The 25091-nt window shown below is 36.2% G+C and overlaps 1 protein-coding gene across 4 annotated transcripts in view; it reads left to right on the top strand.

Moving 5' to 3' along the window:
- Positions 1 to 25091, top strand: part of CACNA2D3 (calcium voltage-gated channel auxiliary subunit alpha2delta 3) — a 346053-nt gene that overhangs the window by 195876 nt on the left and 125086 nt on the right. For all 4 annotated transcript variants that reach the window (XM_072347140.1, XM_072347142.1, XM_072347143.1 and 1 more), the window contains 2 exons: positions 17664 to 17742; positions 22541 to 22674. In XM_072347140.1, the coding sequence (XP_072203241.1) occupies positions 17664 to 17742; positions 22541 to 22674 (213 nt within the window). The remainder of the gene's footprint in view (positions 1 to 17663; positions 17743 to 22540; positions 22675 to 25091) is intronic.

Genomic DNA, 25091 nt, shown 5'->3' with positions numbered 1-25091 from the left:
TGCTATGGCTCAAAATTAAGATGTGACTTCTACACCTGTCTAGTTTAAATGACAGAAGTTACTCAGTCCCCTGGAGATTTTGCATGTCTTGACTCTTTTAAGTGGAAAGATGAAGAAATCCACCAAACTTATGTTTCTTTTGTTTGTTTGTTTGTTGGTTTCGTTGTTTTTTTTCCCTCCTTTTGGGAATTCTGCCATTCTGCCTGTATATGTAGATTCTGTTTAATTGCTTTGTGTCCCATTTGGATGGGAAATACCTGGAGGGTCGTGTTTTAAATACAATAGTATACACTGTCTATTTCAGGCTAGTCAAAGTCAGACCTATGAGTTTTAATATAATATGGAGATACGTAAATAGCTGTAGAGTTTAAATTGGTGCACCATTTGATTCTGTAGTATCTACAACTTCCAAAGACAAAAATGACACCACCCCCCCCCCCCCCCTCTAAAAAAAAAAAGGCAAAAATAAATCTGTGTCTGAATGGATAAACCTGAACAAAATCTCTTTGATTGGAGCATTTGGGATATCTGCCAGACTGGACTTTGAGAGTTGTTTATAACAGGCGATGTGTTGATTGAGGAGAGGTGCATGAAAGGTACAGTTTTAGCACCCTTAACCTCTGCCAAAATATGCAGGAAAGTGAAGACTGCTGTTTGGACAGGGAACAGATCAATTAAATATTTTAGGACAGGATGCTTTAAAATGCATGTTTGTAAGTTAAGACATAACCTAAACATTTAAATCACAAGAGATTCTGAAGTTTTATCCACCCACTGAGTTCTTGGTGGGGAATCAACATTTAAACAGGCTTTCATAGGCCTTCAGCAATACATTTCTATTCAACTATATAGATTTCGAACTGGCTAAACATTTAATTTATTCTTGTCCCCTTCTAATTGCAGGCTGTAAGGAGATTTGATGATGTAGCTTTTCTTTTAAGTTTCAGACCAGATAGTTCAACATTGATTTACTCAAATTTTGTATCCTTTTAATAAGTAAATTTTGGTAAAATATCATGGTTGGGTTGTAATTTTAAGTAGAAATATATGTTTTAGTTTTTGATTCCCGAAATCCTAAACAAAATTGTCAGTAAAAATAGCTGTAACAAATGTCAATAAGTGAATAGAATCCATGACTGCTTGCATAGAATGCCTGGCAAAAGTTTGTAAGAGAATGCTTTTTTTTTTTTTTTTAATCTTTTGGCTATTGTAATTTAATGGAATTCCTTCAAGTAAAATTCTGTTCTTTAGTTGCTCCAGGAAGAATGTTACTAAACAAAACAAAAAAGACTGTTCTTTACAAACTTAGATAGTTAATAGTTTGGATGTATTTACTGTGCATGAAGTGGGGCAATAATGGCATGAGGTAAGCCAGAAATGACACCAAGCATTTCTTGTAGCGTATCCTTCTGTTGTAACACCAACTGGTGTACGTTTTAGTAGTAACATCTTGTTCTGATGGTTCTACAAAATGTTCCCAGTAAGGACTCATAAACTCTAGTTAATTCTTGTTAGTATTTTTCCTGTGTACCATGCTGTGTATGCATAGGAGTAGACAGTCTTAAGCTGGAAAACTTGCTCTCCAGTTACTGCAGCGAGACTGCAATTGAGACAGTGAGCAGGCACAGATGGACATATTTTCCGTATGTTACCAACACAGGAAGGAATGGATTTCAGGCGTTTGAAATCCAGATCCTTGCGTTATTCTCTACTGTCTGGGTGGCAGCCATGAGCACTCAGTTTCCTGAGTGACTGAAAGCTAAACCAGTGTCTCCTGAGGCAAAATGTTAATGAATTTACCTATCCAATTATTGGGTCTTCTATAAATTCAGTTTTGCCTTTTTTTATTATATAGATAACAGTAAAATGCCTTGGGCAACTTTGCACAAAATAAGTATGTCAATATTACCGCAGAAAAACTCCTTTGTTGTGTACATGAGTTTCTTGGGGAACATCGCTTGTTCCAAGTCTCCACAAAAAGACAGTTCTTGTACAATATTTTTATGAAGATTGGTGCTTCTGGACAGTTGCAGTGTGATGGAGTCTGTTTCCAAACAAAGTGTTTCTAAAGGAAAATACTTTAATTCCATCCTCTTTTAAGCAAGGCAGCTTTCAATAGTTTTAGGAGAGCAATCTAGGTGAAATATTATTCAAACTAATTTTGATAGATTTGACCTTCATGATAAAGATAATATAGGGATTATATCTGTACTTGCTTAGATATCAAAATTGAACCAAGATACATACATATTTTTCTAGAATATGTTGCTGTCTTTTGATGTTTAGGGAAAAACATAAGTGATCATAGAAAGGATGACATAAAATAAGAGATTGCAATTCTTTGATTCATTGCCCAAAGCTTTTCTGGGCTCAGCTGCTGGCTCCAGAGCAGCTGGGGCAATTTGTGCAGCGCCTGTGTTGGTAATGTGCATAACAAATGGTGGTGAACACAAGCTGTATAAAAAGGAAAGATATCATTTTCACTATAATAGCTCACTTCTTCCTTAGGTATACTGGCATCGTTTGAGATTTCTCTTGATTCAACATCAGCCAGCTAATTGTCAGCCTTATCCTAATCTCCCTCTGACAGTGTCCCAGGCCATCAATAGCACTGTCTGGATGAACAAAGACTGAGATCACTGTTGACCAGGTCTTCTCATAAGCTCTCATAATAAATTCTTATGCAAAAGAAGGGAAAACAAAAGATAGAACGGTTTAGAACTGTACATGACATGATACAGTGAACTGTTAATTATCTAAGAAATACATTGAATTACATTTTACAGTTAAAAAAAAAAAAAAGGTGATTATATTATTATATTTGGCAATGAAGACAAAATGCAATGAATTTCAATGTGAGATGAAGTTCAGAGACAGGAACAGAAATGTTGTAGGAGAAGACATCTGGGAGTAAAAGCTCATGAAGAGCTTTTCAGGAAAAAGGGCTATGGGAAGTGCATGTTTGTGTGGTGCCTGTATTTTCAGTAGGCACTGCTTAAATAGGGAGTGTGCCTTCATGCCCATTCTAAAGTACAACTGTGGGGCCATTGGATTGATCTAAGAATGAAATCTGAAGTGGCCAAGTTGAAGCTAGAAACTGAGATGATGCTAGAAACTTTAAGATGAATGTGCCGTGAATTGGAAGTTGTAGTTATTCTTTCTGTTTTAGTATTCAGATTCTGAATCTCTTTTGTTGTTGTTGTTGTTGTTGTTGTTAGAAAAATGAAAATGATTTTTCTAGAACTAAAGAGCTGTTGAGGTGGACACAAATACAGGAAGGGAGTGATGGTGGGGAAGTTTTCATAGTGAAGCTACAAATTCCTTCTGTCATCTGCCAGGATTCCTGGAGTTTCATCGCCCCCAGCTGGCCAGTGCTCCTCCTCTGGTACCCACTTGCACTTCTTCCCCCAGTCAGTCAGAGAGCAGAAAGGATCAGCCCCGGGGACTGTACCCTTGCTCTGTGACAGCTGTCCCTACTTCAGGGCCCATGGGACTGCCAAGTCCTCAGGCTCATCTGAGCAGGGATTTAATTCCATGTGTCAAATGTTGTCTGACTTAATTAACCTTCTTCTACCTTTGATAGAGTAATAGCCTTTTCTCTTTTGACTGTCTCATTAAAAGGTTGAGTAAAATCTGTCTTAATTTGTTGGACATTAGATTTCCCTTTCCCAAGGCATATTTTATAGAGTGAATTTGACTTATGCTCACATGCACACATTTTTTCCCCTATCTCTTCCATTTTTATTTATTTATTTATTTATTTATTTGTGTGCGCTGCTGTGTTGCTCTCCATTTTCAGTACAGCCATGTGTTTCTATTTGCTAGAACATAAGGTGCAGTGGAGTTGTACCTTAACTTTACGGTATTATTAATTTCTCTCATCTCTTCATTGGGCATTTTTTTCCCCTCTGTTATCTGATATTGCGTGTCAGGTATTCTATTTCATGCAACTAGTCTTCTGCGTAGTTTGTTGGTTTGTTATTGCCTCTTTTCTAAAAACTCCTATTTGTTCTGCTAAGAAAACTCTTCCCTTTGTAGTTCTCAGAAAAGCTGTCTTCTCTCTATTGTAAGCTACTCTTTTCTTTAAAGCTGTTTTAATTTTCTTCCAAATTCTTTTTTTATTCACACTTTTACTTGACCATGAGAATACATACTTTATACTCTTGTCTTTACCTTCTTATTGTAAGAACCTTTTATTTTTCTGTTCAATTTATTTTCTTATTTCTGAATTGTTTTTTTTTTTTGTTGTTGTTGTTGTTGTTTTATTTTGTTTTTGTCTATCATCACAGGTTACCTAGATTTACCTGTGCCCGTGACAGGGGCGGCCACTCCATATGTCCCCCGGCCCGAAAGGGAAGGGAAAAAGGGAAATGGGAAAAGAGAACATCAGCAGTGATTCTAAGTGCTCACTGCTTATTTTATTCTTAACTGAGGATAATTGATTATAGGGACAAATTTGTCATCTCCTGACATCTGTCTCCAAAAAGACACTCATGATTCCTCTGGAGACAACAGGATTGTGGGTGGTTTATTCTAGCTCATCTGTAATGATCAGTTGAAAATAACTTAATTAAGGAAATCATGCAAGATGTTAGATGTCTGGGTTTATATATCACATGCTGAAAGCTTAATTGAAGTTCAGTAGTACTTCCTGTATCAGTTACTGATGCTACCCTGCCATATAGAATTGGTATCAATATTCAGAGCATATGAATTTATTGTTTCCTAAGAAGTCTTAATCTTTAACTTCAATTCTACACTGTGGTAAAGAAGATGCAGTCTCCTGCAATGTAATGACATACAGGGGAACCAATGCTTGTGAATACTGTGTCTCTCTGTGTCTGATCCCTCTGAAAAAACAGACTTGAATTCAGAAGAATTTTTTAATCTTTTGCTGTGTTGTCAGATCACTCCTCAGATAGATTTAATATTACTCCTTTGTAGTGTCTATCATTATGTGCTGACGGGGTAGTGGCTTTCTGATAATATTTTTCGCTTGTACATACCATTATGATTCTACATGTAAAATATATTTGTGTTTGGGTCCCAAAGGTAGAACCAAGCAACTGTTTTCAAAAAATCCTGAAGGTTTTTTAGACATTTGAAACTGTGCTACATATTTAAAATATCCTAGAGTTCTGATTTATTGCTCTCATTTTGATTCTGTTAATTGATGGTAGAGGGAGAGGCAACAAAAAGTCATAAAAGGTGTTCTTAGAATAGATTCTATTATTTCCTGAGAAAGATTGCCACAAGGAGAAAAAAAATAAAGCATGTACTGATGTAGTATCAGAAACCTTTCAAAGAAAGGAGTTGTTCAGTGTCAAAACTCCTCCAGGAAAATGAGTTACTCTTTTCTCATGACTTTGGAGTTCAATGCTAACTCTGCTTTCCTGTATTTCTTGATGTCAAATGTAAGCATGCTGATGCTGTGTTCTTTTTTTTTTAAAATCCAGTTTCTCTAAAAAGAGGAGGAAGCCCTTTGTTTAGGCTACATGTTCTAGGAGCGAAGTGTGTTTATAAAGTATTCATCTGTTTTTCTTGTCCATGATACTTATGGTGACATCACTGCATGCTTTTATATGATTTGGACAATGCAAAACCAGCAGTGAATAAGGGAGAGAGCAAACAAGCGTGTTTGTTATAATTAAGTACAGAACTTAAAGCATAGTTTGTGAGTCATGTTAAAAAAAAACAAAACCTAGGCTCACTGTGAAATCAAATGATGAACTTCCCTGAGCTGTTTTCATTTAGTGTCCTAAGAAGGTTGTGCTCCTCATTCTTCATTCTTTCTAGTACCAGGTTTAAAATATGTAATCAAAGTAGTTATTTCCAAACAATTCAACTGCTGTCATTGATATTAATCAAGTGTTGAAACATGAGTGAATTCAAACTGACAGATAAAAAAAAAAACACCTGATATTTCATCCATATTGTAACAGGGTTAGTACTGAAGACAGACATCTGTAGCTTGGTAACCAAAGTACCTGATATCAGCCACAGGTAAAATCACTAGATGACTTATTCAGGATGCTGTCAATAAGGAATTATCAACTCTAATAAATCTATTTTTTATATTTAATATTTTATTAACTATAGCGAGCAATATATTATAATACACATAGGCTTGTCTGCAATATACTTTAATATTGGACGGCATTCTGCTTTATGGAGCTGAGATTAGCCTGGATGGCTAATGAGAATTTAACAAAAAAAAAAAAAAAAATCTCCTGGATATGCAGCATTCCAGCTTTATCAAAGACTTTTCTAACAGCATCAAGCTCACTACGTAGGCTAACTAAAGGTTGTTTTTAATTTTTTTCTTTTACACAGTTAGAGCTAAATACCTCTAACAGCTCTTGGTCTTGCATTGATGTCAAGTTTGTATTGCTGATTCTTGCAGCCACATAATGATAGATACTTGTTATTATTTCAGTAACTTCATTTTAATCCGTAATGCATTTGTGCTACTTTCTAAAATCTCAAAGGTGCTCCAGTAGCAATTTTCTCAACTTTATTCAATATATTAAAAATTTCCATCCTAATTATGTACTTATTCAAGCTACATTTAGTCCTGTTTATTATGGACCATGTCTTTCACAAAAATATTCTATTGAATTCTGCAGTGTGCTTAGAACACCTTTCAGCTTTGCATCATTGGATACATTTTTGTGTCTTCTCTCGACAGTCATCTAATTGCTGAATTGAATTCTTACATTATACTCAATCCAGGCCAGATCATTCCTTTCCCTCTAAAAACTCTCTTCCTCATATGACAACAATAAATACACTTTGAGAGCACAGATGCCTGAAAAGTGTATTCACCTTATGTTGATTTCATTAGGTTAGTAATCCTTACATATACACAATATCCCTGAGCAGATAACATGCTGTGGTTGCTTTTTTTCTGTCAGTCTCAATTAAATGCTTCTGTTTTACTATGGAAATGAACAATATTGAAAGCTCTCATGAATGTTGTGCTGCTCGTGTATTGCAGATTGGTGGTAATGAATACGCTTCTCAGAAAAATACAGAATTGAGCCAAGGAGTATCTCTCTTTTCTCCTACAGTGTACAAAGGGTACTTGTCATAAAAGGAAAGGAGTCTGGCTCGACAGAATGGCTTTTGGGTTGATGCTGACAGTTTCTTTCCATCTTATTTTGTTGTACATGCTTTTGAACTGTTTGTTAAATCACTTTTAATATTGTCTTTCTGTGTAGAAAAATCTAGGAAATACTTCTACATTTTTTTTTTTTTTTTTTTTGTTTTGTTTTTGGAAGTCTTTTTAGTCCTTCTCTAGTCCTGCAGGACCAAGCAAATCTTGGAAAAAAAAAAACAAAAAAACAAACACCAAAACATCACTAATGGTTTAAAGATTGCTTTGATTAGATCCTTGAATACTGTATGGGAAATTTTGTCAGGCCTTATTGATGTGAACACATCTAATTTATCTGTTACCTTCTTCCAAATATGATCTCAGCTTCTAATCCCTTTGTTAAAAATACTTCTGTCAAGTGACTGCTCACAACTAAGCTTTATGGTCAAGGTTAAAGTAAATAAACCATTGACTACTCGAAACTTTTCTAGGTCCCAGTTATTTCAATGGCTCTGAAGCAAACACAGTAATTCTCAGATCAATTGGATTACAATCATGTTTTATTAAACATTTTAAGAATGTGTTCTATGAAACCAAGAATCATGATTATTATTATTATTATTTTTGGAAGGCAGTTAACTCTATGGAAACAATCCTATACTAAATGGCATGAAACAAATACTACCTAATATCTTCAATTTAATGTAGAAATGAGTTTGCATGCTCTGTGTTAACAGAACAGGCACAGAAATTAAATAGTTTTTTTGTTGTTCTTACTCTACAAGTTTCTATGTTAAACTTCAGCGAAGTATCATTTTCAGAAGTTCTGCTGTCCAGAAAATAACGCTTATCATCACTGCTCATGTTTGGAGAGCAGGAAATGGAGGGAAAATCTTCATGTTTGTTTCTTTTCCCATAGTAGAGTCCTTACAAATCAGCTGCCCTTTCTGATAGATGAGTTGCAGTGTTTAATGCGATTCCTGTGAGTTTACCAGTTCTGAAAAAGAAAATTAAAAACTTTCCAAGATTAGACAAATAAGGAGAAATAAATCAAAAGGTGAAAAGGCCGTGCTTTTACATCCAGCCTATAAACGACTGCAAATTTTTGTGACCTGCTCTAATGAAAGGGTTAAATAAAGTATGATAAACTGTTTGCTGTCTTTAGGCATTTGTTCTATATCCATGGACTTATTTTAATGTAAATAGGCACCTCAACAGCTGTGTCCCCTTAAGCACATTTTATTTAGCAGCTGGGTTATACACGTCACTTGGCAGCCATGGATTTTCAATTTTTCTCTGTGCCAAGGGGGCAGCTGGAATAATTTGAGTGCTCATTAATTTGGGAGAAATATGAGCTGTGTAAGTCAGACAACACGAGTCTTCTGTATGGTGTTGTACAAGGATAAGCGGATCAGGGTAGAAGCAATTTGCCCTGTCCCAAGGGGGCCTTCATTTTTTAATAAGCTGGTTATGAAAATTCTATTTCATTGCAGTTTGAAGAGTCTAATTAGAGCCTGTAATTTCTCTCATATAACTGAAGTGGATGAAGGTTAACTTTAGGCCTCCAGAGTCTTTTCACATTCATTTACAGACCTAAATCAGGTAATAGTTTGTAGCTAATTAGAATAGTGTATTAAATATTTAGTTTGACTTAACTGCAGGAATACATGAATGCTGCATGGTTACAAAAAATGATAAAGTAGAGCTAAATTTAATTTTTAATCAAAGATAAACTTAAAGATAGTACAGTAGTTATAGTATTGACTGATATGCTCTGATTGTCTGAACAGCAATTGCCTCCAGTTGGTTGAAATGTCAAGTTAAAGGAACAAGATGTCTATTTAATGTCTTTGCTGTGACGCTACAGTTCAAACAATTCATGGTGGATGTGTACAGTGTCTAAAGAACTAAATGTATTTCAGTGTAGCGTACAGTTTTAATCTAAAATCTCATTTATTTCTTCATTCACCAACTCAGAAATTTCAGGAACAAATTCTTTAGGAAATCAGAGTGTTTCTTGATGCAGAAATTTCTGATTACCCAGGAAGTCAACAGTAAGTACACATTCCTACTGGAATTTGCCAAACAGTGAGTCTGCTGTTCTATCAGAGCAATATCTGCATTTGGAACTTTTGGTTTTGTTTTTTTGTTTCAGTGAGTTAGTAAGATAATCCCAGAACCCCATGATTAATTCTTAGTTGTTCTTCCTGTAAACAAAGCCTTCAAATTTCTACTACTGTGCTTGTAATTTTCAAAATTCTTAACATTCAGTAAGCAGAGTTCAGTTTTCTGTGCTAGACTACAAAACTGCCCATTGCTTGTGGATTGCTAGAATTTGAGCTTTTTTCTACTGAAGGTAGTATAAAGCACATTAAATTCTGTTGTGCAGAACCAAACGTGGACTTAAAAATGGGAGCTCAGCACCAAGCTATCTTATACCTAAAATGTTAAGCTCAAGACCTCTGCAGTGATTTGCATCTGTACTCTGTGAAGGTGCGCTTGTTCAAGTTAAGTCCAGGGAACTGTGCTGATAAAGAGATGATTTAGTTATTGAGACAAAATAAAGATGAAATGTACTATTATTTAACAGCAGCAACAACAAAGACAAAAGAAGCATCAGTAACTTCAGAATAGTCAAACTCTTCTAGCTGTAAGCTTATTCAGTCCTCAGATTCATGGCTCATAATTTGTAGTATTAATTTCAAATTTCCTCTCCAGCATTTTTTTGGATGTTAGAAACTCCATTACAGATTGGTAGAAAATCTGTGATAAAACTTCTAAACATCACCTTATTTTGTTACATTGGTTTCTCAGTTGCCAATTTTTTGAGATGGTTTATGAATGCAATAATCCATTCAAAATCAGCTGTTATGGGAGATAATAGCCAGTTGTCAGAGCATTAACCACCCTTGACTTCACTTTGGGTTATTACGTAACAAAAGAATGAGTTGGTGGTAAGGTTGCCAGGTGTATTAAATTATATGATGAATTATAGAGATTCTGTAATGGGGATTAGTGTCCAAAAGAGACTAGTGGAGATTGCCAAACCCATTATCTGATAGGACTGTAGACTGGACAGAATCCCAAGGGTGAAAGGCTGGTGCTTTATCCATTATGTCATCCTCTAATCTGCGTCTGTGCTGTGCACAGTGAAGTACACTGTAAATGAGTTACCATTGTTCAGTACTTCATCCTATAACTATATAATAATAGAAGTGGAGTAGTTGGCTGTATTTTGTTACTTAGAATTTAGTCTGATTTTGATCTTCTCTCATGGACTCTTCCAAAATAAATGATATACAAGAAAGCTAAATAGTATACTAGCAGGAATTGTATGAGCCTGTTTTTTCCAAAGAAGCTTCAGCTAGATCCAAGAAAGTTAGTTATGTCATGATTTCTGCCCTAATCTCTTCTCACTCTCTCTATTCAGGCAAATTAATTTGTTTAGGCTGCTATTTTTCATTTTATTAACACAATTGCTGTTCTAGATTTCACCAAATTCACTTACACATTGAAGAATGAAAATACACAATTCATGAAAGGATAGTTGCATTAGCTGCTAGTAGATCATCCAGGCTTGGCTGTTAACTGTTTGTAATGACATGTGGAATCTCACACATTTAGAGATGCTCTATGAAGATTTTATTGGCATTCTATAGATATATCTAACATGACATGTAAGTGGTTTGTCTCAAAGTGATTTGTAAAAGTAGCAGAAATATTAGAGGTTTTGTTACGAATTAAAGTTATAGTGAAGGTAAGAATTTATTTATTTATTTATTTTGTAATACCCCTTTTTTCAAATAATCAGAACTTTTTCTTTATAAAGGAGTCTTTGAGTTGAAATTTTCAAGCAGTTGTTTTAGTCCCAAAGATTCTTAAAATCTGGAAATTTGCTGTTGATTTGACTGTTAAACTTCTAAGAAGGATTTAATGTATCCAAGGCTTATTTTGTGTTTTGCTGTTAAATGCCAAATCTTAACTGCTTATTTAATGCAAAATATTTGCTCTGCCAAGTCTCTATGTATAATTCATCAGCAATTGCTGCTGAGCTGTTCAATCCTCATCTACCTGTGAGGGAAACGGTCTTGCCCAGTTCTGTTACCAGTACTTCAGTATGTGTAAAGCAGCTAGAACTTTTGTCCCATAAGCAGCCTAAGACATTTTGTTTCTTTCACAATTGCCAAGTATTAAACTCCTGGAGGGAAGCAATAAATCTTGCGCTAATTAGAAAGAACACTTTCTAATCACCTGATCTATTCTTCTGCAGTGAAAATAGCAAAATCCCATATTTCTCTCCTAACACCATCTCTATTTTACTAGGGGGAGTTCTTTTACAGTGGGAAATTATTCTGTATTAATCTTGAGTTGCCTTTTAATCTTCTGTAAATCTACAAAGGATGTAAATCCATTACCTCTGCTAGAGATCTTGGTAGCTTTCTCTAGATTTTCCATTTCTGTCAAGTTTTTTGTCTTTATTTGGAGATAATAAGAAACAAAGCAGATTAAGAAACCTCCCCATGCTGTGTCCCATATCTTGTTTGAATTTTCTAAAACTGACCCTCAACAATTCCAGACTTTGAGGGTGGGTGGATACGCTTCTTGCAGGTGAGTATAACATAGTAATCTTCTTCCCTGACCGCAGGGGATTAACTACAGCATCAATTTCCTTTTTTCCTGCGCATTATTTCTGAGGTAGGTTTATACAAATAGCTATTGGGGAGGCAGATGTTTGGGAAAACAGGGCTCAGCTGCTTGAAGATCCCCAGACAGATTAAATGTTTGTCTTTGTTACTGTTTTTGCTTACAGAATCTTATTTTCCAGCTAAATAGGCCTGTTAATTTGGGGTGGGGGATGGTGAGATTTGTTTCTCTTACTGTTCAGAGGCTACTTAGGGTACAATGCACAGTGTTTAGGACATCAAGATAATAGAAGACACTGTTATAAAATTGGATACATTGTGCAATTGCAGGAAACTGAAAATATGAGGAAATATATAAACATTTTCAAAAAAATTATTAATCATTCTACTGTGCTTTTAATACAAAGATACTTCAATATGGTTTTAATGTAACAAACTGTTTAAATGTCCAATGCCTTTTAAGTAACCCATGAATAAGCTTACGTAGAATAGGAAAATAGATGTCAGTACAAAAATCAGTTGTCTTTTTCCTGGATATTGTTCTATTTTCAGATGGCAGTATGCAGCAAAGGATAAAATGAGTTATGGAAAACCACTTTTTTTTTTTTTTCTTTTTGACAAGTTTTACTAACAAGTGCATGTAAATGGCAGCTTTTTGAACAATTAGGTTCATGAAATTTTGGCAATTCAAGAATTGCTTTTGTGAATCTTGAAGTTATGGCATATGAACCAAATTAGACCAACTCTGGTCTCATCTGCTCCAGCTGTCCTTTTGCTGATCAAATGAAAACTTAAGTCGTTTGATCAGTTCACCACTGAGACTGTTATAAGAGGCCAAAATGTTAATTCATATTTGTGAGGGATGTTTGGATAGGGTAATGCTGTATTTGGGAATCATGTTGAATAGGATGCTCACTTGCTGTCTAGATGACCACAAGTGTATTTGCAACTATGTCTTCAGCTGTAATGGTTGATAAATGTGCAAGTATCCTTTTAGTTCTACAGCAATAACTGCCTGATGTCTTTTCTGAATCACCCAGATTTTCCAATCAGGTGGTTAATCAATACTTTCAAATATAGAAATCGTGCCTATCTGGTGGTCTGGTCATCACATGAATTGCCTGGAGAAATGTCTCAGGCTGTTCTCATCTGTAGAACTGGAAAGTTCTTTTAATGAGCCAGTTCCTTATGGTAAGGCTAGGAAGCCTTAGAGTGTAGGCAATTATTCAGTCTCACAGTTCTTCTAAATCAATCCATTTTGTCATCTGCAGAGAGACTACTTGGAGCATTTCAGGACCATCAAAACTTACAACTATAAAAACCTGAATTTTATCTATATATATCGTGTTTTTGACTTAAATTTCTTAGCTCTTGCCACAAGGCTATTGTTATTTCTTGCTAAGCTGGAAAGGAAAGAATATTTTTCTGAAGGTGTCCATGAAGTAGTTTGCAGCTGCAAACAGATGCCTCCACTGTCAGCTGCAGGCAGAAATCCCATTTCTCTCTCACACTGTATTTTAAGTTTCTGGAAAGACTATTTTTCAGCCTGTTTGGCATGAAGATACAACTTCACAGTTTGAGTGTGTAGAATTTTGCAGAACAACTTTTCTCGCTTAACACAGATTTCTGTTCTCACTGCTGCTAGTTAAATGAAGTTTCAGAGGTGAGGGCAGTTCGGGGACTGCAGACTAGTCTGTTCATAACTGTGGATATTTGTGATTATGTAGTTAGCACTCAAATAGCTGTCACTTAGATCGTCATTCTTCATTTTCCTTACTAATGGTTGAGTGTATGCTTCTCTGAGATAATTATATAATCTATCTGTCCTGAGTTTAAAGGTTCAAACTTCAGAATATTCCATGACTGTAACAGCAAGAAACTTGCTTTTGTAGCATTGTCTTATTTTTCAAAATGATGCATTTCATGGATACATCAAAAGATAAAGTGCAAACCATCCATGTAATCCAAACAATGACCAATGCCTAAGTAAGGCAGAAAGGGTGTAAAACATAGAGACTGGAAAACCAAAAAGAAGAAAGATAAAACATAATGGTAACTTATACAGTTAAATGTTTACCATTAATCTGAGTATTTTTCTCTCGTCTATGATTGGTGCTTAATTTTGACTGCTGAACTACTGAGCATTGCAATTCAATGTCGTCATAACCTGCTGTGTCATGGGGGTAGTTACCAGCAAAATTTCTGAGAACTGTTGATATGTTGTGCTTCTTCTCACTGTGGGTTAGTGGTTAGGACCAGAGACTGTGGTGTTGCGCATAGAAGCTGTCGGTCATAAAATGCACTGTTGGAGTTGGTTTGTTTCTTAATAGGAATATAATTCTGCACCTCAGAATCATTTGAGCCTTTGCAGCAATCTTTTAGTAAGAATAGTAGCTGACTGGAATACTCTTTCCCAGAAGTGATCCTTCTGAGCCAGAAAGTTATTATGTCTGCGACATAATAAGAAGTTAATATATGGGAGATTTCTACAACTGCTTTTTAAAGATAATTAAAATCCATCGATCTCAAATTGTTTTCTTTGCATTTAATGTTTGCTTTAGAAAAAAATACAGAAAAATATGAATTGAGAAAGTCAAAAGCTCTGTTAAAGATTCTATTTCCACTGCTCTTTCAGTTTCTCTTATGTTGCATGTTCCATTTTCTATGAATATTGTCCTAAAGAAATGGTAGTCTCTGGCACATCTGTAGGAGCTGCACACTTTCCAAGAGCAGTGAGTATAACTCCAAACATCATAGAATTATGATACAATCAGCTTAGATTGGAGAAGATCTTGCAAGATCATCTCATTCTAACGCCCCTGTCATGGACAGCACTGCTGCATACTAGATCAGGTTGCCCAGGCAGGGCCTCATCCAGCCTGGCCTTGAACACTTTCTGGGATAGGGCATCCACAACTTCTCTGGACAACAGCACGTTTTACTGCCTCACCACTCTCATAGTAAAAAAATTCCACTTAACATCTAACCTAAATCTCCCCTCTTTAAGTTTAAAGCCATTCCTCCTCATCCTGTCACTATCAGACCATGTAAAAAGTCGATCTCCCTCCTGCTTATAAGCTCCCTTCAAGTGCTGGAGAGTCTCAACGTGGTCTTCCCAGAGACTTTTACACTCCAGGCATTGGATTTGTTGTTGTTGTTGATTTTGTTGCTTTCTTTAATTAACTAAAATACCTTTCTGTGATTTTACCTGGTTATTTCCTTATCAAGCCACTACGAATAAGTCATTCTATTAAGTATTGAATGGTAGAGAAATGCTATTTTACAAATGTTGCTTTCCTTATATTTCTTTTTATAGAAGATTTTGTATCTTATGATAAGAGCCGTTTGGATGTGGTACTCAGGGATATGATTTAGCAGAGGCTTTTTTAGAGATGGGGTACTGGTTAGGCTGCGGTTGGACTTGATGATCTTCAAGGTCTTTTCCAACCTGGGTAATTCTATCATTCTATGATTCTATGATTCTATAAAGCTAGTAAACATCATTTTGTGTGCAGTGACAAGTGCAGAGATTAATACACAACTCATTATGACAATAATTGTGTGCCTCCGGTGGCGCAGCGGTAGAATTCCCGTTTGCAACACCAGGGGGCCCGGGTTCGAATCCCCTCCTGTGGAGCAGGGGGTAGAAGTGCCGCTCTGCTACACAGAGGGCTCGAATCCCGGGAGTTGGACTCGATGATCTCTAAGGTCCCTTCCAACTCGCACAATACTATGATACTATGATGATGATACAATGATGGATAACAGCATTTAATGAACTGATAACTTATCTTCACTGCTAGCTGACTACTTCATAGCTTTTATTTTTACTGCTAATGCCAACCAATTAGTGGTATTTTTGAAGATGCTTAAAATACCTTATAAAGAGTAGATACCAAGTAAATAAACTACATGTTTAAAATGCACTCAGAAAAATCACTAAAATCCTTGAAACAGTATCGCAGAAGCCACCCATTTTTCACGATGATCTATGATACCTATGTGATGAAATTTCATTATTTGTAGGCTTAATGCAGTTTTGTTGCTGCCTTGGCTTATAATCATGCTTATTGCTCATTCTTTCAGATAAAGCTGGTCTCCTTTTATTAGGAACACAGTGTAGTTTGATTCTGTTTAGATTAAAGATGGTGGCTAGATATGAATCTCTCAGATGTATTCAGTCTCATCATAGGCTGTATTCAAGCATTATTTTCAGAAAGATAAACCGTGACAGTGATTCATGCTATATTTTTAGAGTATAAATCATACTGTTGTCTTTTTATTGTGCTAAGAGAATAAAGATATATATGTTTTTTAATTAATGGTTCTGGTAGCTATCAATAAAGCATGCATTTGTTAGACACTTGATTGGATTATGCATATTATTTGATTTAAAATAATAATGTGGCACAATTAGTATATATATATATTTAATGATGTGTAAATCATGATTAAATTTTTCTACATTTTACCTTTTAAAGACTAGACAAGATTTTGTGATCCAAACACTATCTCTATATTATCTTTAGGTATGATAATGGAAGACATGCTGCTCTGATCAGGCTGTTCAGGAGTTTGTCTCTCAGGGTGCAGGTTCTGCAGCTTCTCTGGGCAATGGTTTTTACATTTCATTGTACTCATGATACAAGGGTTTTTTTATGAGATAAAATGTCACAGTTTCTTGTGTATAATTTCTCGTGTGCATCCTGATAAAAGTTTCCCCTTGTTCTGTGTGTTATATGGGTCATATGAAGATATAGCTGCAGACTCATAGAAGTTATGGATGAATCAATGATAATCTATCAGAGCAGGCCCATTGCCCTGAAAGAGCAGAATAGAGTTCTTCAAGTAGCAGTATGTTAAATACAGTACTGACAGTAATAATGCAAAAGTCATCATGTATTTTGCTGTCTTTGTTTTATGTTAGTGAAAATTATGTATCAGAAATAGCATGTATTTTTAGCAACATTTACCAGTGGCTACACTACATCACGCTCGTGCTGATGTTATTTATGAGTGCAAAGTTAAATCAGAAATATATCAAAGTACAATAAAAGACAGCAATTGAGATGACATAAGAAAAGGGAATGCTCTTACGGTTTCATTTTTTTTTTTTTAAATGGCAACTTTAGATAATTATTTTAAATAAACAATTATTTCTCTATTTCAGTTTAATCATTGTCTACGAAGTCTGATAGGAGTTCCAAAGGTTTATTTCTTAAATATCTGTCCTGTACATGTTTCTGGAGGGATACTTTTCAGTCTGTGACTGTTTTGACCTCAGGGCTGTCTCTTCTATCTAGTGCTTAGTGCCAAACTCTCTAAAGCCTTGAGGGAGGTGCAGGCTTCTCAGCACATTCAGTTTTGATTCACCCAGTCCTGTTAAAATCAAGTAGTATAGAGCTGGCATTCACACATAAGACAGATGCTGCACTGCATGCAGTATGATAAAGTTGTGATTGATTTGCTTGATTGGAAGGACTCCTTTACACATGTCCACCTGATGAGAAAAGCAGTGTATCTGGCAAATATTTTGGATGCTTTCCTGCACTGTTTTGTAATAGCTTTACTGAAATGTCTGTATTTGATTGACTGCTGTTTGGGGAAAAACTGCAGGGACGGCTGCCAGTCATGATTTGAGGGGCAGAGATATTTCACTTTATTTTACCTGAATATCTGTAAAGTTGATAATTTGATAATAATTATGACCCACATTTAATACTATAGGCTCTTGATTTTACAGAAAGAATTATTTGACGTAAAAGGATGCTCTCCGTTATGGAAGTGACAGGGTCCATCCAGTTTCTGAGTCTTTCTTCTCACATACATGAATGTAGCCCAACTGCATGGTATCTGAAATTCCATTGTATAGGTTTTAAATGACTGCAGTAATAATTGACTTCATCTCTTCATTGTACTTTCAGGTTCGTATTTTTACCTATCTGATTGGAAGAGAAGCTGCTTTTGCTGATAACTTGAAGTGGATGGCCTGTGCTAACAAAGGTTAGTTGGCTTTCTACTGTAAAAGCTTTGCTTTCAAAACTGTATTCCTGATTCTTCCTGAACACCTGGTTGTATCTGCATATTGTGCCACTGATGTCTAATCAAAGAGGATGTTTATTTTTTCCAAGGGAAAAGCTTATTTGTCTGTAACATACAAATTTAGTTCAGAGAATGATGTTTAGATTCAAAGTATTTGTCCCATTATTGCTGTTATTACTCAGTTGTAGTTAGTTTGTCACCTAAGAATGTTGTGTGTGAACACTGTTGAGTCAGTCATGGTATGTAAAACACCAGACATCCTGTCCCTTGAGGAACTGACAGTGTAATTGAAAAAACAGATTTATTTTGTAAGGAAAGTGCATTAAACACATAGATGCTGAGATGCTGCAGTAGAAGGGCTGACTAATGTAAGAATGATTCAGGGAAAAAAAAAAGAAAGCAAAATTAATTAGTCTTCAGGTTTTCCTTTTTTCTTGGCAAAAGTTCTTTTTTCCTTTGTGCCACATTATATTATGATGAATTGCTTCAGGTGCTATCAATTTAGTCATTATTTCTTTAACTACTGTTATGTCCAGCTGATGGAAATTACTTAGTTTGAAGTCATGTCTTAATCAGCTAATATTACACCATAATTTAGTTTAAGTAATAGTATAAGAATCCTTTGAAGCATCTTTTTGAAGACAATTTAATCAACAAAATATTTTAGCTCTGTTCTTCAGATTCATAAAGATCTAAGTACAGCAACTCAGAAAATAGGACCAGGCAGTAGTAGAGTTTGCCTCACTAGATCATCTGGTCCACGTCTTTATTCTCTGAGGGGTCACCATTGTCATTTTTCAAGACAGCTTTTTTCTTTTCAGAGCCACATTGCTTTGAGTCAGAATCATACTCACATGAAATCAACTGAACAGTTTAATGACTGCTTCTTCTATACATATTTTTTTACACTCTGCTTAGCAGATACAATATCTGCTTTCTGGTAGCTTACAATGACAAAAAAAATCTTTTACCTATAATTAGAAAATAAATAGTTTTTTTATAACTTTCAAAATCATAACTGGAAGCATCATCAGTCATCATGTCAGGCATTATGGATTTAGAGTTTCTCTGTTACCGTTTTCAGCTACAGCTCACCCATTTTCTCTTAGCGAGAGGAAGGATTACAGCACAGATAGATGAGCAGTGTAGGAAAGCCAGTCTAAAGATTGCGTAAATGGCTGGACTGCAGTTTTCTGCTTTCCTGGGTGGGCCGAAGTATGTTGCTGTCACTGAGGGTCAATGGCTCTAAAATCAATTTTCCTGGCAGTGATTTTTGCTTTCGATTCACAACACAGAGGAAGGGTGTTTGGTGGGTTTCCAGATGACTAGACAGTGGACAGCAGTCCTTTCCATCAAAAAGGAACACAGGGGAAATTCATACCACCTTGCAAAACTTATTTAGCTTCCAGATTCCAATGATGAACCCTTGAACAACACCCTCCCCCACCTTCATTTTCTGTCTGTTTCATTTCTGTGTATAAGTAGGGCATATCTAGAGGGAGTTGGCTTAATGAAGCAAAACACCAAACCATTTTAAATGCATTAAAACATTCAAGAACCCCAGTGTCCCTCTAGAGTGGTTTGTGAAATTTGTGATGATTTACTCATCTGTACCATAAAACAGTGCACATGAAGGAAAAGAATTAAGATTTACTAACAGCCTCAATTGCATGAAGGTAAAAGTTTCCTAATGCTAAGTGTGCATGTGCCAGGTTTTAATATGAGCAGGCATTCCCTTTTCCTCAGCAGTCCTTCCAACAGAATGCTGTAAAATAAAGATGGGAGTTAATGTGTTACTGACTATCAAAGCAGACAGTAGTAGACTTTTTTTTTTTTTTTTTCCCCCAGCAAAATCTGTCTTAGCAATTTGACAGCCTCTGTTTTGAATGCTTATTAATTAGCCAGCATCACTGTGGTTAGCATATTGGAAAATGGACAAAGAAGGGGATTCATCAGTACAAAGGAGCAGAAGCTGGGAAAGCAGTGAAGAGCAAATGCTTTGCATATCAGAGGTCTGATAGCGGCTATCTAACTGCCAGCAGAGGACAGATTAGCCCTGAGGCAAACTGTGCCCCAGCTGGAGCAGTTTATAGGCTATTGTATTAGCAGGGAAGCCTTGTGCACAGGAAGCTCCAGTCACATCCATTCCCATTAATAGCATGACCCCAGCACCTCCTGCACTGTGGGCTATTGTGGGGAGTGGCAGGCAGCCAGTTACAGGCTGTTCACCTGCTTGAGAGGCCTCCTAGGAGGAGGGGGATGCATTCTCTGTGTGAGCTTTACAGCTGTGGTGAAACAATGAATTCCCTCCTTAGCTCCTACCCAAAGAGGAATTTTTTAATTCTGGGTATTTTATTAGTTTCAATAATAGTGCACCTCCTTTGCATGTGTCCTGAAAATGAAAAGCATCTATTTAAAAATGTATTCGGAGGCATTTTTAAAAGTTCCACATCTGATGTTGGATGTTTTAGAGAAAAACAAACTATCCAGAAACACTGCAATGCACTGTGTAATATGGAAAGGAGGAGCATAAATGTCTGTGTTTAACCGTATGATGATACATATCTTATGCTCGTCATTATCAAATCCTACCCGTTTCTTTCACAATTTTTTTCCCTGCTGAGGAGAGGAAACTAGTGCTGAGTGTAAGGAACTCTGGGGTGGCATAGTTCACACACCAGGGAGAGGAGAAGCATGTGTGAGAATGCAAAATGTTAAGCACAGACTTGCTGCTGTTGCTTGCACTGCCTCCACAACTGTGCTCAGAACTTCAGAGCATGTCTTTATGTGATGATTAAACCTCGCTACAGGAAGGGTAAGACTTTAAACCCATGGGGTACCTCTGATCTCTGGGAAGGAGAGTTTAATTTAACAGTGTAGGAAGTTAATTCTTGTGAGGTTTGACATTAGTCACACATAGCTGCAAACACGCGAATCATCAAAAGGTCTAAATATGGAGAGTAAGTGAACTAAGAGAACACTGCCAAATGCTGTTCTTATCTATACTATAGAAATTTTTCTGTAGAGTAGAACAAATATAAAAAATGTAGGGAAGGTGATTTGCATAGCTGTTTGCTTTGCTCTAATGGAAACTAGAACTTAAGGAAAAACTTTTATAGAAAAAAATAAGTAGATGAACCATACATTCACAGAAAACAGAAGTTTTTAATATAATATAGAACCATACGCATGATAGTTATGAATAATCTGCTTAGGTTGGCGGTACTTGATCCATATTGGTCTAAATCTAAATGAAAACCAAACAGTGTTCACCATCATCAGTGTCTGGCAACATATATCAGTGTGTATGGCACAAACATTCAGGTGTTACACAGCAAAGTTTTTTCACTTGAAAAATGGATATAAAATCTTTTCAGGGGGCAATCAGAGTAAGTGATTATTTTCCAGAAAGACTTTTTTTCTATCTGAAAGGTAGTTTACATTCTGTGATTAAATAATTTTCTAGGCAGAGACATCTATGAACTTCTTAAATGAGCCTCTAACATTTTGACTTTAATTGAAGTATTGCATTAAAAAGTATTAGCTAACTGTAGTTTAAACCTCCGTGGATGTAAAAGTAATGTTTGATTAAAGTCATCTTATTCATCACCTTAGGTAAAGTGCCATTTTTTCAAACTGTTAACCTGTTCTAACATTTTAGCCATAATATTTTTCAAATATTGTTAATGTATAAAATCTGTAAGTACAGATTGTTCACTGTACAACACTTAGTGAAAACAAATATTTGTTCCATCTATAAATTTGCACACTGCTCTGAGAGAAGTATTGGCATTATATGTAGTGAAATTTTCATGAGCTCAGCAGAAAGAAAGAATATTGGGATGATGATAGAAAGCTGCATGGAAAATGCTGAAATAAAACAATACCCAAGTCTGTTATTTAAGACCAATTAAAGAGTTGTCCATGGGGACAACTGTAAGTATGTGCTTGGTGCAGGAGAACAGGGTTAGGTGAACACAGTTGGAGGTCCCTGAGCAGTGTCTTGTGTGCTCTTTGCTTTTAGGGGGTTGAGTCCTGGTGAAACTGAAGCCTTGGAATTTGTCAGTTCTTTGTCGCCCTTGCATGATGTGGGCTCCAAAAGCCAAGGTGATGATGTATAAAGATACTTGACATCCAAGGAATGAAGAGGAAGTGGTGACAGCTCAAATAGCTGTGGCCTCTGCTGTTCTCAGTGCTGTTAGGTTGTAGGTGAAGTTTTAAAGGATTAACAAAGCTGTGATTCCTTAGAAAAGCAATTCCTGTCTGAGTCTCCATTCTCAGTGACCTATCACTTGAAAATAACACGCTGTTTTTATCGGAGGTTTAGTCACATTCTACAAGGATGAACATTTTAGAATGTTTGCAACTGCTGTTTTGTGACTAGTTCTAATGATTAATGCTTCTTGAGACTGGACAAACTTAAGGTGAGATGTTTTTGGACAAACTTAATGGTTAACACGTTCAAAACACAAAAAATAATAATAAAGAAAGGCAACAATTTTTCTGGAAATAGAGAATTTGGGACATGCAGTGCAGAAATTCATAGCATTCTTGGGAACCCAGACCTTCAAGAATGGCCAACAGCTTTACTAACTTCTTCCAGTTATTACTCTTTGAGGCTGCTTTTTGTCAAACTTTCCTTCTTTGCATTTCTCCTTTGGAAACAAAGAAGCAGAAAACACAACTGAGGTAACCCATCATACTCCTTGAAATCTTTAATTTGTTTTGCATGATTTGTAACTTCAAATTGTTTTTACAGGTTTTTTTACTCAGATCTCCACCTTAGCTGATGTCCAAGAGAATGTCATGGAATACCTCCATGTTCTTAGCCGACCAAAAGTTATTGACCAAGAACATGACGTGGTGTGGACTGAGGCATATATTGACAGCACAGTAAGTCTGCATGAGAAATCATTTAATGTAAGCTAACTATACTTAATGAGGAATTTAGAGAAACTGTTGTTAAAAAACACTAGTTGTGCATTTCTGTCACTGGAATGCTCCAATTCAATGAGAAAATCACATCTTGACATCTTTGTTACAAGCAAGTAGTTTGAGACTACTGAACTTCACCGGGCATTTATATATTATAAACTACACAGAAAATAATGAAACAAATATGAGTGATAGTGTTGTGTTTGAATTTGACCTCCAAAAACATTTTTTTTTTTTTTTTTCTTAATCAGCATGGTCACTGAACAGAAATTGGTTGGATTGAATGAACACTTTTTCTATATGCTGTCAGACAGAATATATGAGTATGTAGATGTAGAAGTGCAGGCTGACAAGAATCAATATTTTCAGTGTAGAGGTGTTGATCAGCAGCTAAATGACAATTATGCTGTCTTAGTGGGAAAAAGACCAAGTAGATTCTGCCTTTTAAAGTAGATTGAGTGGGTGATCTGATAACAAAATTGTCATAACCATTCAGTTTTAACTTGACATCCTTGTAAAAGCCTTTTAGAAGCCAATTCCTTGGCCATTTTGCTTTGGAGTTAGAGGTGCCACCCAAATGATCCTCTCTATTTTCGCAGGCAGTTTGTGTCCCTGCACCTTCACAGCTTCTGCTTAGACCTTGTTAGCTAAGAAATAGGAGTGTGCTGCCAGAAAATTTAAATGTTCTTGTCATCCAGTTGTGTCAAAACAGCCATGGCTAGATTGTTGGGAACACATGTGGGTGCAATACATGTCAGTGTGTTTGGATAACGTATCTCTCCCACACCCTCACCAAAAACCAGAGCTGACCAGCTCTGCTGTTTTAGAACAAGCAACAGTATGTTGGAGCATAGTAGGATCCAGACAGAAACATTGTCAATGAATGTAAGTCTTCTGACAAAGGAGTGCTGTGATCTTAAGAGGTGCCCTTGACCCTCAGAAAAATTTAACAGATTTCTGAAATCCTTTTAAGTTAGATCTTTGGAGAACTGGTCTTAATCATCATTGCTGTCTGTTCAGTAATTTACTTGAGAAGCAGTCTTTTGAAGACTATCTTGAGCTAATTCCAAAGTCAGCTTCACAGTAGTTGAAGTGCTGTTTCTGTAATAGTTGATAGGTGCTGCCAATACCATTAGAGTAAGATCTTGAGATTGAAATATGTGATATAAGTCCATCAGTGTGTTGTGACATGATTCAGTCCCGTGGTTCCATATTCCACACCCCTCCTAGCATCGGTCTCTTTTCTATTTGCACCTCTCTACTCAGAAGTTTGATACGCGCTGAAAGTGAGTAAGCGTTGTTGGATCTTTGCAGGTCTCGGGGAAAGAGAATTTGGGTTATCAAGAGTAAGGGGATAGGCGGATATTTCTTGATTATGAAGTGTAATAGAAGAACCATCTTGCTATATCTTGGTGTTCAGTTGTGTGGAGGCACTATAAGAGTTGCAGATAGAACATCTGGTTGATATGCCCTAGATAGTGGTGTCTGGATAGCATTCCACCAGACCTGTCTAGGTATAAATTTTCTGCCTCAAAACTGGGTCAAATTTTGATCCGATACTGCTACTTTAATGTCATTAGGTCCTACAAGTACTTAATGCTTCAGAACATAGAATAACCTAATGGGTCCTCAAAAATAGAGTTGAAAGCTTCTAATGATACCCTTTCCTGAGTAGATAATGACTATAAAGTATGAAATTATTTCAGGAAAGTAACAATATTGAATTGGTCAGTGACTTCTTTTAAGCATATGTGCAGCCATAGCAGGTCAAGACTGGTGAATACACTGAGGGAAAATGGAAAAGTGCCTGGGCACTGGGATATTTTAGTAAACTGATGTACAGAGCCACTATCTTGGTGAGATGGGTAATTATCTATAAAATACAGAAGCCCTTAATTCATTCTCTTGATAACATTTGGAATGGGGGGAGACATTACTTTTTTTTTTTTTTTTCTGTAGGAAATGGAAAAAGAAAGACTGGGCTGGCACCTGAATTCCCACTGTTTAAATGCTTACAATTGAGAATTTGTTTATTGAAGCGTGTAACTTGACTTACTTGAACCTTTTCTCACTCTTTCTGGGGAAATTTGTTTCTCATAAGTATACCTTAGGATATTCTCTGGTTCTAATGCACCGTTGAGTTCATCTCCTTCAGGCTATTAGTTTCAAGCTGTGAGCACATTCAGACATGCATTACCATATTGGCCCTGTTTGCTTTCCAACTGGAGGATTGCTTTTCATAAAAAGGTCAAATTATTACTTCATTTAATATTTTGAGTTGTCTAGTGCTTTGGAAGTGAAGAGTTCATTAAAAAACAAAAAGCATTCAGACAGATCATGACTAAGTATTTATGAAATGCTAAAAATGAATATTG

This window comes from Excalfactoria chinensis, chromosome 12 (genome assembly GCF_039878825.1).
Source record: "Excalfactoria chinensis isolate bCotChi1 chromosome 12, bCotChi1.hap2, whole genome shotgun sequence".
In the NCBI taxonomy this organism is placed as follows: Eukaryota; Metazoa; Chordata; class Aves; order Galliformes; family Phasianidae; genus Excalfactoria; species Excalfactoria chinensis.
This window is presented reverse-complemented; position numbering and strand designations above follow the sequence as displayed.